At 45.2% G+C, this 13,812-nt stretch overlaps 1 protein-coding gene across 1 annotated transcript in view; it reads left to right on the top strand.

Annotated features, from left to right (window-relative positions):
- The window catches only part of COL22A1 (collagen type XXII alpha 1 chain), a 298,462-nt gene extending 285,711 nt beyond the window's left edge, over positions 1-12,751 (top strand). The window contains exons 59-63 of the mRNA XM_050800296.1: positions 2,138-2,317; positions 4,059-4,125; positions 6,760-6,942; positions 9,453-9,530; positions 11,550-12,751. Coding sequence (XP_050656253.1) covers positions 2,138-2,317; positions 4,059-4,125; positions 6,760-6,942; positions 9,453-9,530; positions 11,550-11,737 — 696 coding nt within the window. The 3' untranslated portion in view covers positions 11,738-12,751. The remainder of the gene's footprint in view (positions 1-2,137; positions 2,318-4,058; positions 4,126-6,759; positions 6,943-9,452; positions 9,531-11,549) is intronic.
- Positions 12,752-13,812: the final 1,061 nt, after the last annotated feature.

Raw genomic sequence — 13,812 nt, forward strand, 5'->3', positions numbered from 1 at the left:
CCCAGGCACCCCCAGCCCACCCCCGCTTGTTTTCCATGGTCCTGAAAAGAATTTATCTCGGCTTTCTTCGCAAGTGGGGTGGGTGGGGAGCCGGCTGGCTTCTCCCACAGCCAGAGGAGTGAGAAAAGTGGGGGCAGAGTCTCAGGGATTCTCCCCCTTGGATCTTCCTCCTGTCTCCTTCCCATGACTTTGATTCCTCTATCCCGTGGCTGTTGGTTCCTGAGCGACGGAGCCAGGGACATGAGGGACATGTGGCTGAGAAGGCGTTGACGTTCCCCCCTGCCCCTCCGAGAATGCGACTCAGGCACCCGTGGGAGCTATTGGCGCAGGATATAGGCTTGAATTTTGGTTGAGAGCCAAGGAACTCAGACCACCAATGGCATCTCTTCTTTAATACCTAATCAATACGCGGAGAGCTTGCCTTTTGCCTGTTAAGTGCTTTCATGGCACATTGCCAGGGAGCCATTAGACTACCCTTTTCTTTGTACTCTGGGAACATTTGAAATATGGGACAAGTGCCGTCACCACAAAGTGATTGTGAGACATTTAATGAATAGAAAATGCTGTACCACACATGAGATAGGGCCTTGGCATCCAGGTGTACAAATACCAGGACTTTACTAGACCCCTGAATTCAAGATCACTGACAGAGATTGCAACGTCCTGTGAAATGCATCACACCTGGAAAATTGAAGTGACTTCTTTGGATCTGCTCAATTGTTATTTTTGAATTCATTGATTTTGGGTTATTGTTGAAATATTAAAAGCAATACAGGTACATTGTTCAACAGTGAAAACTGCAGGACAAGTGAATGCAACGAAAATTATGTGCCTCTTCTATCTCACCCCTTAGCCCCACCCGTCTCCAGGGTCTATCACAGTGCTTTTCCTTTTTATCTTTTCAGAGGGAGTCTGTGCATACAGAATTGTGTGCGGTGTGTGTTATAAATGTGCATTTACCTTGTATTTAACCCCCTCCCCACTCTGAGCATATCATACGTTATCTATTGTCTCACTCCTTGCATTTTTCATTTAAGTGCCTATGTTAGAGATGGTGTGGTGACTGTACCGTTTTCCTTTGCTGTGGCTCTGGGTCATGTTGTCAGCCATGCCACACATTTACAGTTACCATATGGTGTCTCTTCTTTTTCTCCCTGAGCCTCCCTTTCTCTGCTACATCCCAGCAATGGAGTTCCATTATCTCCGAGGCCATTAATGTGGGTGCCATATTTTCAGACCAACCAACCATTTGAACTTGCTGGTCAAACACACAGTAGCACATAAAGGCGGAGGACTGGACTGCCCTGGGCTTGCCATAGTTACTAAATCATTGGTCCAGCACTTCCAACTCTGGGTCAGCTGTGGGGAGAGATGAGCCCTAGGCAGTGTTGGAAGCCATTGGATAATCCTCTGTGAACTCCCTAGAGCTGAGAGAAAGGAGAAGGAGATGACCTGGGAGGGAGTCACCTCTGTTGAGAGAGGACCACTGTCTCTAGAGAGCAAAACCAGGCCAGAAAGGGGTCAGCAGCTCCACCATCAGTCTCAGTTGCCAGGGCCAGCCTTCTCCAGGCAGCCCGAGGAGCTGCACTCTTGGGATTAAGAATAGGATTGGAATTCTGCAATCAACATTCTTATCCTGTTCTCTATAGACTAGCTGTGTGACCATGGGCTGGTGGCTTTCTGTCTCTGGGCCCTGCATGTTTTCTTTTTCTTTTTCCTTTCTTCTTTAAAAAACAGAGTCTCACTCTGTCATGCAGGCTGGAGTGCAGTGGCATGATCATAGCTCACTGTCGTCTCAAACTCCTGGCCTCAAGCGATCTTCCCACCTTGGCCTTCCAAGTAGCTGGGACTATAGGCAATTGCCACTGTGCCTGGCTAGTTTTTTAAAAAATTATTTTTGCTAATGATGGGGTCACAACATCTTGCCCAGGCTGCCCATGTTTTCATTTGTACAATCAGGATGGTGCATGTGATGGATTCTGGGGCTCTTGTTACCCCAAGCCACACATGGGCCACCCAGGGCCAAGGTCTCCCTTTCAGTGATCTAAGAGGCAGACTGGGGGAACCTCTTTTGCAGCCGCATGGGGTACAGTTTCCAGCCCTGAGACACACGCTAATATGCTTCTCGCCTCCTTAGGGAGATCCTGGGATCAAAGGTGACAAAGGACCTCCTGGTGGAAAGGGCCAGCCTGGGGACCCTGGAATCCCAGGCCACAAAGGCCACACAGGCCTGATGGGTCCCCAAGGACCACCTGGGGAGAACGGACCAGCTGGACCCCCAGGGCCTCCAGGCCAGCCGGGATTTCCAGGACTGAGGGTAAGGATGCTGGTACGGCTTTGGACTCGGGGCTCCTCGGGGCCTTAAAGGGAGCCAGGGAAGTGTGTGGACTTCAGAGGCACTAGGCTACAGATCCCAGTCTTCCAGTGACTGAAGGTGTGACCTGGAGCAGGCTACCTTTCCTCTCTGAATCTGCCGTTCCTTGTCTGCAAAAAGGAAAAACAATCCTCTTCTGATTTATGATGATCAAGTTAAATAATGTGCCTAGCTTAAGAAATGCTCAAAAATAGTCCCTCTTCTGTTCAACCCTCTTCCTCAGTGGTAATGAATCCTTAAGACTTCATTTCTTGGGCTGTAGAACTCTTCTGCCCAGGACCTTGTGCAAAAGGCAGTTGAGAAGACACCCAGTTCCCAGGGGTCTGAACTTCATTGTGGGATGGTTCACCATCCATTTTGATGCCTGGCTTTGCCACTCTTGTATCTGCCAACCTAGAGTACTCCTTCTTCCCCCTGCATCTCTCTTTTTCCAAAGCTGGGAACAAGGGCTTATTTAGAGTGATGTTTTTTTCTTTCTTTAAACATCTTTTATCCTAGTGGCAGAACTTTCATTTACACAATCTCGTGACACAGGCATACATGGACTATAAAAAGATAGACGCAGAGCTCCCCTGGTGGAGGTCCATGTGACCACCCCTTCCTGCTCAGCAGCCCATATGGTCTTCTGGTGACCCTTGTATTTCTCAGAGCCCAGGTCTGGATGACCTCCATGTCCCTGCCACTTCTGATGCTCTGCAGTTGCGTCAGTTCCTGGTGGCTGTGGTCAGCCTGGGTTTCAGCTGCCCTGAAAGATGCCAGGCAGCCAGAGTCTGTCTCTTGGCCAAGTCAGTGGAGAGGCTGGAGCACTCAGCTGGCTTCCAAAGCCCTCTTGGAGCTTTGCCAAGTTCTACCAGTCCTGCTGCTATGGGCAGTGATGAGAATTCTGGGACTAATAGAAAAGATTCTTGGTCAGAATAAAAGAATAAGGAAATGGAGTCTATCTCATGCCAGGTATGGGGCTACAGAGATGAGCACAGTAAGACCCCTGCCCTTGAGGGGTAGACACTGCCCTTGAGCAGTCAGACAGGAAGGGACCAGCTCTGTACAGCTTGAGGACAGCTCCTCTAGGTTCTTCTAAGAATCACATGCCACTGTGTGAGCTTGGAGACAACACTTGCTCCTCTGGTTGGCAAACTCATCAGCTTCTGTGGACCAAGCACCAGAACTTGGTGAGAAAGTTCTTTAGAGCCACAGTGGACCTAAGCAGGGAAAACCAGACCACAGGAACCAGAGTGGCCAAGTAGCCAGGCAGAGGAAATCCACACGAGTTCACATAGAAGGCAGCCTGTGGGCTATGTCCGAAAAGTGAACACAACTTTGGCAGGGAGAGATTAGGGGCCAGATCTCCCAGGTCCAGTGCTAAGAAGGGAGTATGAGTGGAATTAATGGGCATGGTGGCTTGATCAGGAAGGATATCCAGTGAATAAGCTGGAAGGGTATGGAAGGAAGGACAGCAGTGGCTTGGAGAGCCCAGAGTCCGGGTTGCTGTGTAAAATGGGATGATGCTGCCTGCATAACAGAAGGGAGGAAGGGATTTGAGACATGGAAAAGATTGGGTTAGGAACATGTGCTTCCCTGTGTGGGTATATACCACCTACGAACTTCCTGGCTTCCTGAGTCCTCGGGTTCTTAGGTGGCAGAAGTTACTGGGAAGATGAATGACTCCACCTTCCCTCCCTCCTAGGGGGAGTCTCCATCCATGGAAACCCTGCGTCGGCTTATTCAAGAAGAGCTGGGGAAGCAGCTCGAAAGTGAGTATCTGGACTGTGTTACGGTCTTGCAGAGAAGAGCCCAGGAAGCAGTCCTTTCATTCAGACTTGAATGCTTTTGCATCCTGGAGTAAGAAAAGCACTTGACTGGCAGCTCAAGTGTAGACTAACAGGGTTGAGGAACACCCTGAAGACTGTCTGTCCTTTATCTGACACATACGTTCTCTAGGACTAGTCCTTCAGCTTTCCCTTGATTACTTCTAGTGAAGGAGAGCTCACTATCTACAAAAACAGCTCTGCTATGATCAATCATTTATTCTGTGCATTGAGCCACTTATCTAGTCTGTAAAGAATTTTGGTTATTTACTGCTATGAACCTCATGAAACTCACAGTCCAGAGGAGGAAGTAGATAAACAAATAGACAAGATGATTTTAGTAAAGTCAATAAAAGTTCTTAAATTTTATTTTTCACGGCAGGCATTAAAAGAGGACAGATGAACACACCTAAGATAGTTCAGAGGCCAGGGAGTGGATTAATGAAGGCGTCCTGGAGGAGGGGCCATGTGAGCTGCAAGCTGAAAGATGAAATGCAACCCCAGGTCTATGGAACAACATGTGTGAAGGCCCTGAGTGGGGCAGGCAGGCCTAGTGCTTTCAAGGAACTAAAATCCTTTCAGTCCTGTTGCACTGACTCATTGTTACGTCCCCAGGTCTAGCATGTGCCTGTGCGTAGCAGATGCTTAGGGAGGGGAAAGTAGGAGGATGGTAGTAATCATGCCAGCATGTTGGCATTTGCCAAGATCAGGTGAAGTTCTCAGCACTTGCAAGTGTTAACCCAAAGAAGCCTCCAAACAATCTCATGAGGCTCATGTAATTATTGTAAGAATTGTTAGAAGCAGAATTATTAGGGGCTAAGTAACTTAAGGTTGATGAGCTGGGAAGATCTGGCCAGGATTTGCACCCGGGAAGCCTCACTGAAGGTTCTGTGCTCTTCATCACCAAACTGTCTTGAACAACAGCCATTCCCATTCCCTCTGCAATGGGAAGTTAGAGGAGAAGAAAGTCACACAAGATCTTGTTGCAGCGAAGAAGAGAAATCCATAACTACTTTCCAGGCGCACAAGGACAAAAGGGGAGGGCACGTTTATTTACACGATCATGTCTCAGTTATTTTGCACCTCCCATTGCGAGATTCTGTGCTGGGAGCAAGGACACAGCTGTAAACAAGACGGCCCTCCTTCCTGTCCTCTTAGAGTGTCCAGGGGAACACGGTCCATTTCCATACAGGAAAAAAAACATGGTCTTTTTCCTGTATGGAAATGAGGGCAAAGGACTGTTTTCTGGAGCACACATCAACGAGTGGGTGCTGGGTGGGAGAAGGAGGCGATGAGAGGAGGGAAATAAGGACCAGATTGGTGGGTACCATGGGTAGGTGGTGTTCTGAGGTCTCATGTGTGTAGATCTCTGAGTTCTGCCTTCTGAATGTTGGATTCATCAGTGACAGAAATGGCCTTTGCTTTTGGGGGATCTCTAGCCCAAGAGCAGAGACAAGACCCCTTTCAAATTGGGTTGGGTAGAGAATCTGCTGGGCTAAGTCATTTCTTCCAAACAGGCCTTTGAGGAAGGAGTATCCACTCCACTTTAAAGATGACAAAATCAAGGCTCAGAAAAGTTGAGCAGTTTGTCAGGTTGCAGAAGTGGACCACCTGTCCTCCTGCCGCCTTGTGATAGGAGTAGTAGAAGGGAGGTACTCTGGGAAGTGATCAACCAGGCAGTCAGAAGAGCCTGACTCTGCCTTGGTTTCCCTGTCAAACGCCAGGGGCCTTGGGTAGCCTCCCAGCCTCTGGTCTTGGTCACACTGTCTGCAAAATAGCAGTTTGGGCCTGATTACCTGTGACTGCATGGCAAACAAAGACTGCCCTTGGTGGCCACCAGATGGGCATATATCCCTGTCCCATTGAAAGGCTGCCAGACCAGCACTGGACCTCTGGGTCTTTAAATCAGCTCTGTCATATTAACATTTTAGATGTATAGGATCTCCAATGACCATCATGTCCCACCCTTTAGCTTATAGATGAGGAATTTGACATTGGAGAGGAAAAGTGACCAACATAGCTTTGTGTAAGCCACTTATCTCCTCCATCCCAGCGTCAGTTTCCCCAGCTGACCATTGCAATTGCTACTACTGCTACTGCTGTCCATGCTACTATGGCTTCCATCATTCTGCCCCTGGGGTAGCAGCCAGCATCTCCTGAGCACTTAGCAAGTACCAGGCACTATTCCACATACATCATCTCACGTACTCCATCCTCATTCCAGCCCAGTGGGGTAGGTGCTAGTTCATTGTCTCCATTGCATAGAAAGGGACACCAAGGCTGAGAATGGTCAAGTAGCTTGCTCGAGGCCACCTGGCTGGCCGTGGCAGTCCTGGGATCCCAGCCTAGGCAGACCTGCTCCAGGGTCAGTGATGGTCACTACTGATTAAGTCACCCCATGGCCAGCCACAATCAGAAGGTGCCCATACAAATGCTGCACATATGCCAAGTGACGTGTCATCGATATTGTTTCTGCAGCTATTATTGGCCCCTTGGTTCTGAGTTGGCAGTGAGTAGCCGTCCTGTCCTATGTCCACTATCCATTCTTCATGAAATGCCTCTCTTCTTCCTACTCCACAGCCAAACTCGCCTACCTCCTGGCCCAGATGCCCCCAGCGCACATGAAGGCATCTCAAGGCAGACCCGGGCCCCCAGGGCCCCCTGGAAAAGATGGGCTTCCAGGTCGGGCCGGCCCCATGGGGGAGCCAGGTCGTCCTGGGCAGGGTGGTCTGGAAGGACCCTCTGGACCCATAGGTCCAAAAGGTGAGTGAAGACCTGGAGGAGATGTGCTCCATGTACTTCTGGAAGGTAGAGAAGGAACACGGCTGGGAGGTGGCACTGCATGCATTATTCATGCCACTCTCACTGCCTGTAGCTTGGTAACACCCAGAGTTTTCGCATCATATAATTTTATCATATGCATAAGAGGCTTTCATACTTGACATTTCTACAAAATTATGCTTCTGCTAGGAAGATTGAATCAGTTCCCTCCTACTTTCTTGTTCTCTCTCCATCTCCGCTGCTCAAGTTTCAGGGAGGTAAACAACATGCCTCCTTCTTCCCCTACCGAGTTTAGCACTGAGGAATCAGACATTTCATCTCAATGGAGATTAAATGCCAGCCTTAAAATTGGAACAGAGCAGCTGTTAACTGCCCAGGTCTCAAGGCAGTGACTTATCAGGACATCAGAGCTCCAGCCAACAGAAGGTCTCTCTTTCAGAGGGTGGAGGCTGTACCATTTAACTCATCACACAGTGGCAAACAGGTCAGAGCACTTACTCTCTCTGCAGGAAGACAGATGTGAGAGAGAGAGGGGAAGGATTAAAAAATAAATTTAAAAAATTATTTTTTTAACAAATAAAAGTTTTGTTTTGTTTTTTTAATTTACTTCAAGTTCTGGGATACGTGTGCTGAATGTGAAGGTTTGATACATTAGGTATATATGTGCCATGGTGGTTTGCTTCACCTATCAAACCGTCACCTAGGTTTAAAGCCCCGCATGCATTAGGTATTTGTCCTAATGCTCTCCCTCCCCTTGACCCCCACCCCTCAACAGGCCCCGGTGTGTGATGTTCCCCTCCCTGTGTCCAAGTGTTCTCATTGTTCAGCTCCCACTTATGAGTGAGAACATGTGTTGTTTGGTTTTCTGTTCCTGTGTTAGTTTGCTGAGCATGATGGTTTCCAGCTTCATCCATGTTCCTGCAACAGATCTGAACTCAATTCTTTTTAATGGCTTCATAGTATTCCTTGGTGTATATGTACCACATTTTCTTAATCCAGTCTATCATTGATGGGCATTTGGGTTGGTTCCAAGTCTTTGCTATGGTAAATAGTGCTGCAATAAACATATGTGTGCATGTGTCTTTATAGTAGAATGATTTATAAAAGGTTGTTTAAAAAATATTTGATCTACTTTTTAAAGCTTGCCTGCTTTCAAATAGCTTATACAATTAATAATTTTTGAATAAGGCAATTTCAAATAAAGATAAAAGACAGGAGACCAGCCCATAATTCACTCCTGTGCGATTAGGAGTAAGTGTGGGGCAGGGAAAAGAGCATGTGGTGTCATTTTAGCTGCTCTGGAGTGACTTGTTGGAGTTAGGGAGACGGATGCCTCTAACATTGTCCTCTTTTGATCTCCCATTTTCTTACTAATTCTTAATTTGTGTATCCATTTCCTATAATGTTTCTCCTACTTGAAAGGCTTTTTGTTAAATTTGTATATTCTAGTCCTACTCATATGATTTCATAAAACAAAATATATAAAATAAATGTCAACAAGAAAGCATAAAGCATAGAGAACATCAGACTGTGGCAGAATACTGACCAAACATAATTATTATAACAATAAAAGTGAATGGTCTGAAGTCCCTGTGAACCAGCAGAATTTCAATTGGGGTTACAAAAGAAAATATATTGCATGCAGCAGATATTCTGGAAACAATATGGCAAAACAAGTGATTGATTTAAAAAACAAGGGTGAGAGACAGTTTACTCCCATCTCCACCATCTTCATTCAAATATGATCTCAAGTGTCCTCCCAGGGGAAACGGATCACTCTGTCTCCTCTGCGTGCGTGGAGTGGTTTTTAAAATTCCTATGATGGTACTTATCGCACATTCTGTTTCATACTAGAGTGTTCTTCGTGCCCTATTTTATTTCTCTTATTAAATTTCAAGCTTCTTGAGAGTAGAGCTGTGTCTTACTTATCACTGCACATGCCTATGTGAGTGTTGAATTTGTTTATATATCATCCCGTTTCTTCCTGATAAAAGTTCAGGTACAATGCTTGGAAATACAGGAAGCATGGACATATAAGAGGGGATGCATGCGGACTTCTGTGTGTATGGCATATGAGAGAGAGTGTGTAGGTGTGTACATTTGTCTGAATGAGTCAGTATGTGTATATGAGTGTATGTATACAGTTGTCAATATGGTTTGAATATATATATATGTCTGTATGGAATTGGGTAGATGTGTGCTTGAGCAAATGTTCATATGTAAATATGCGTTTTTAGGAGGGAGTGTTTGTTTGTTTTGGTGATTCCATATGCATATTTCTGAATGTGAGTGTGTGCTGGAGTGTGTGTGTGTGAATGAGTATGTGAATGGGAATTGGGGATACTGTGCGGCATGAGGGTATGTACACAGGGTGATTTAGACTGGAACACTGCAGCAGCCCAGTGTTGCACCTGGACATCCCGTTGCAGGATGTCCAGTTTCTGTTGTCCCCGGGGGTCTCCACCATCAAAAGTGCATGTTTTTCTTCCCAGGTGAGCGAGGAGCCAAAGGTGACCCAGGTGCACCTGGAGTTGGCCTCCGAGGCGAGATGGGACCCCCTGGCATCCCAGGTATGACTCATTCTGGAGGCTCAGGGGTAGGGTGTGAGCTACCTGGAGACGCAGCACTCCTGCCCGTGGCCCCCCAGGACTCAGCAGTGAGTGGAGAGGAGGGGTTAGGCTCTACAGATGAGGAGGAGACAGAGATCACTTACTTAGTTTCATTAAATATTTCTAAACTACGACCTTCTTGACTTACTAAGAAAACTATAGTGTATTCTATGAATTGTTGAAGTGTGTCCTATGAATTTAAAATTTCATGAAATGGTCCTAGAGAAAGCAAAACAAAACAAACAAAACAAAACAAAAACTGACTTGGGCTAAATCAGGAACTTCTGGGGACTATGTTTCTCTTTCAGACATTTCTGGTGCACATTCACTATTGTAAGTGCTGAGGACTCACATTTTAAAATGTGTCTATTTTGTTTAACCTAGCACTTTCGAAATTCACTTGAAAGAGGAGTCCTTTTTCTTTCACTGTGCAGTTGTTAATATCCCTTTAGCACTTCTCAGAATATGTTTTGGGAAATGCTCAGCCAGTGGTAGGGTGGTTAGCTGTCCCAGGGCTGAGGTCGTTTCTGGGACCTGGGAATTTCAGCTTTAAAATGAAGACATGACTTGAGAAAACTGGGACAAGTTGGTCATGCTACCCAGTGGCCATGTTGGAAGATCTCTACAATGCAACAATAATCACATTCCAAAATGAGGTGTATAGGTAGAAGGTAGAAGAAATTTGACTGTTGAGGCTTCTATTTTTTATTTAACTTTAATTTATATGTTTGCCTGAGGTCATATCTGAATATTGATCTTATAGAGAATTTCAATTTTAGTATTTATACCTTCATGATTTTCCAAATTTTCTAAAGTGGATATTTATTATTATTTTCCTTAGAGAAGATAATTAGAAATACATTATAAATATTTATTTTTATGGCTCACCTATTTTCAAATAGCTTATAATATTAAGAGTAACATTTAAAACCAGGCAATTTCAAATCAAGAGTAAATGGCCGAACAGAAACCATTGAAAAGGAGGAAGTAACTGTACCAATGTGGAAGTGAGATAATTATCACATTTCAGTGGCTCTTAGCCCAAGGAATGAATAACACTGAGGCCTCCAAACTTGATCTAGGCAAGATTATAGATTAAATAGCTATTACCAAAGCATTAATAGAATTAATGAAATATCTACCGATCTTTTTAAGTGAAAAGTTTACTTTGTGTTTATTTTATATCAGATTTTCTGATAAGATGATTACTAAGACTTAAGAAGGGATGTCACTACTAGGGTTAAACGCAAGACTTAGCACTGACCTTCCAAGTTCCCAAAGCTAAGAAGAAAGATAGGTTGATTATATATGATGTTATGATGTTACTAAGTGAAGGGACAGAAGTTTGTCTATAGGCAGTATTTTCTGGATCTCAATTTTGGACTATTTTAAGTGTCACTTACTTGCATCCTAGATGTTGTCTTTGGCCATGGTTTTGCAGAATAGCTTAATGTAATCCAAATATGTGGTTCAAATTTAATGTGTAGATAAAGCTGAGAAAATAGAGATTTGGGACAAGTTGGATGTTGAGTAATGGAATGTCACCAGGTGTCTCTAAGGTCATGTGAATTGGGGCTAAGGGTTAATGATTAGGACTTGGTGTCTACTCTCCATTCAGACACGTTCCCTAGACCCATGTTAGAACCCAGAAGGCCAGGTCTCTCATCTGACTCTTCAGTGGAAAACGTATACCCTACCTGGTCTCAATCTACCCTTGTTTCTTTCTCTCCAGTGGTACCTGGATTACTATCCCAGGTCCAATAGTTAAAGCAACCCCTCCTTCTGCATATTGAGGTGCTCCTGCTACCTTGTGTTTATGTGGACCACTCTAGTTGCTCAGAGCTCCCAGACCTTGGGGATGTTCCATCTGAGGACGTTTCAGGTCCTGAGTTCATAGTGAATGGAAGCTGTGAGGTCAGGGCCCATCCTCTCCCAGAAGGATCTTGAACCACCTTCTGTTTCTTTTGCTCCTTGGGCCAGGTCAACCCGGGGAACCTGGCTATGCTAAAGATGGACTTCCTGGGATCCCTGGCCCTCAAGGGGAGACAGGACCAGCTGGACATCCTGGCCCCCCAGGACCCCCTGGTCCCCCAGGCCAGTGTGACCCTTCCCAGTGTGCCTACTTCGCCAGCCTTGCTGCCCGGCCAGGTAATGTGAAGGGCCCCTAGAGGACTCTGGAAAGCCGGAAGACTGCAGTGGATTTCTGAAACTTGAACTCGGAGCCCAGTGGGAAGCCAGAGGTCTTGAAAGACTTCAGCCATGTGTTCCTTTTTTTTCTTTCTTTTATTGTTTGCTTTTTGTTTTATTTTCTTGAGAGACCTCAAAATTATTAAATCCAACAGATGCTGCCGGTCGGTCAGATGATTATTAATATTATTCTTGTTGCTAATTATTATTATTATTTCATATGCTGATGCTTTGTGAGTTCTTTCCCACTCCTTTGAAGTTGGGAAAACTTGATTTATGGGGCAGGAGATCGTTTCTTCATTCTTCTGACAGCCCCCGTCTGATGTGTAACTGCCCATTTTAAGGAAACTCTTGGTGCTACAAAACCCTGACCAGACACTTGACAAATTTACCTCTTTCTTCAAAAGAAAAACTGTAAGAAAATGAGTCAATGGGCTTCATTGTCAGTCATGTCCAGAGATCACCCAGGGAGAAATAATACAAACACTACCGCTGTCCAGAGAGGGAAAAGAAGCAGGAAGAGAAAGAATTTGCAACCATGAGGAATGTTCCCACCTCCCGATGGGACGTGCATTTGGAGAACACAGAATCAGCCCTCAGGGTGCACTCCAGCCATCTCAGTGCTCCGAGCTCACAGAAATGAAATAATGTCTGTGGTTGGCAATGGCTTTGTGGGATCATATGTCTTGGCCAAAGATGGGAAAACCCATGTTGAAGAGGCAGCCCTTGAGAGTTGATTTGTCTTCTAAACTGTGGGTAAGGCCCCTTCAAGTTCCTCTTGTTGGTTTCAATTATATTAATTATAAAACAAGTGGATGTGGTGACCATCCACTTGTGTTCCTTAATGGTGGGCAGTTGGCCAGAGCACTGAGCAGAGCTGGGAAATTTGTATCTCCAGGGCTCTGTCTCTGAAATAAATGGCATCAAGTTCATGTGTGTATGTGACATGCCCTGCGCGAACAGGTGCTCAATAAATCCAAGTTTCCTTCTCCTGAGTTCTTCTTGATGATTGATTTCTTATATTCAGCGCCCACCTGAATGTGAACTCCTCAAGCACTGGGATGTATCTTTTCTTTCCGAGAACCGTAGCACAGAGTCCACATGTTCAGCCCACCTGGTGAATGAATGAGGGAGTGAATGTGTGTGCCTGACTGAGCTAGTCCAGGGCCATTCATTAGCCTGCCCTTCATATGGAAGCAGACATTTAGATGTGTACATTTATGCAGGATCACAGTGAGGAGGGAGTGAAGCAAGTCAGAAAGTTTTAGCAGAACCTGTCCTGTTAAACTGCATCTAGAGGCCGAGTGATTCACCAGTGGTCTAAGAGATGTACTCTTCCTGCATTTGTTCTTGACTGACAGATTGACTGACTGATTGATCGATCCATTGATCAGTTCATCCATCCATTCATTTGTCCATTCACCCAAGCTGTGAGCCACTTACAGACTAATGCAGCAGATGTTTATCAAGAACTTCCTTTTTGTGATTCCCTGTTCTGGATACCTCTAATTGATTTAGAAACCAGGAACATAAACATTTCAAAAAGTTTGATGTTTCCATGGGTAGAGAAGTATTATTGCGGTGATTTAAAAGTGAAATCTGATACCTGTTCCTTGTGTTCAGTCAGCTGGTGATTCTGGGGCTGGATGGGTGTCAGGGGTCCAAAAGAAGCCATTCCTGTCAGTGCAGAATAAGACTGTCTCCCTCTCAGTCTTTTTCACATTGACCATCTTAGTTGGTTCTCGCAACCATTAAAGATGCAGGGGTGTTACTCTAATACCCTTTTTCATTTGAAGAAACTATCCCAGGGACCTTGGAAATACTCTCATCCAGTGACTGTTAACATTTTTTGACCATAACCCACAGTAAGAGGTGTAATTTCTTATTGATCAGTACATGCATACATATATAAAGCAAGGGTTTTGAAATAAAGTATCTACATGATCAAGCACAATGCCCTCGAACATTTACTATTCTATTTCATTTTTATTGTTGTTGTATGAAATAGACTAAGTTTTAGAGCAGTTTTAGATTCACAGCAAAATTAAGAGGAAGG

Source organism: Macaca thibetana, chromosome 8, assembly GCF_024542745.1.
Source record: "Macaca thibetana thibetana isolate TM-01 chromosome 8, ASM2454274v1, whole genome shotgun sequence".
In the NCBI taxonomy this organism is placed as follows: Eukaryota; Metazoa; Chordata; class Mammalia; order Primates; family Cercopithecidae; genus Macaca; species Macaca thibetana.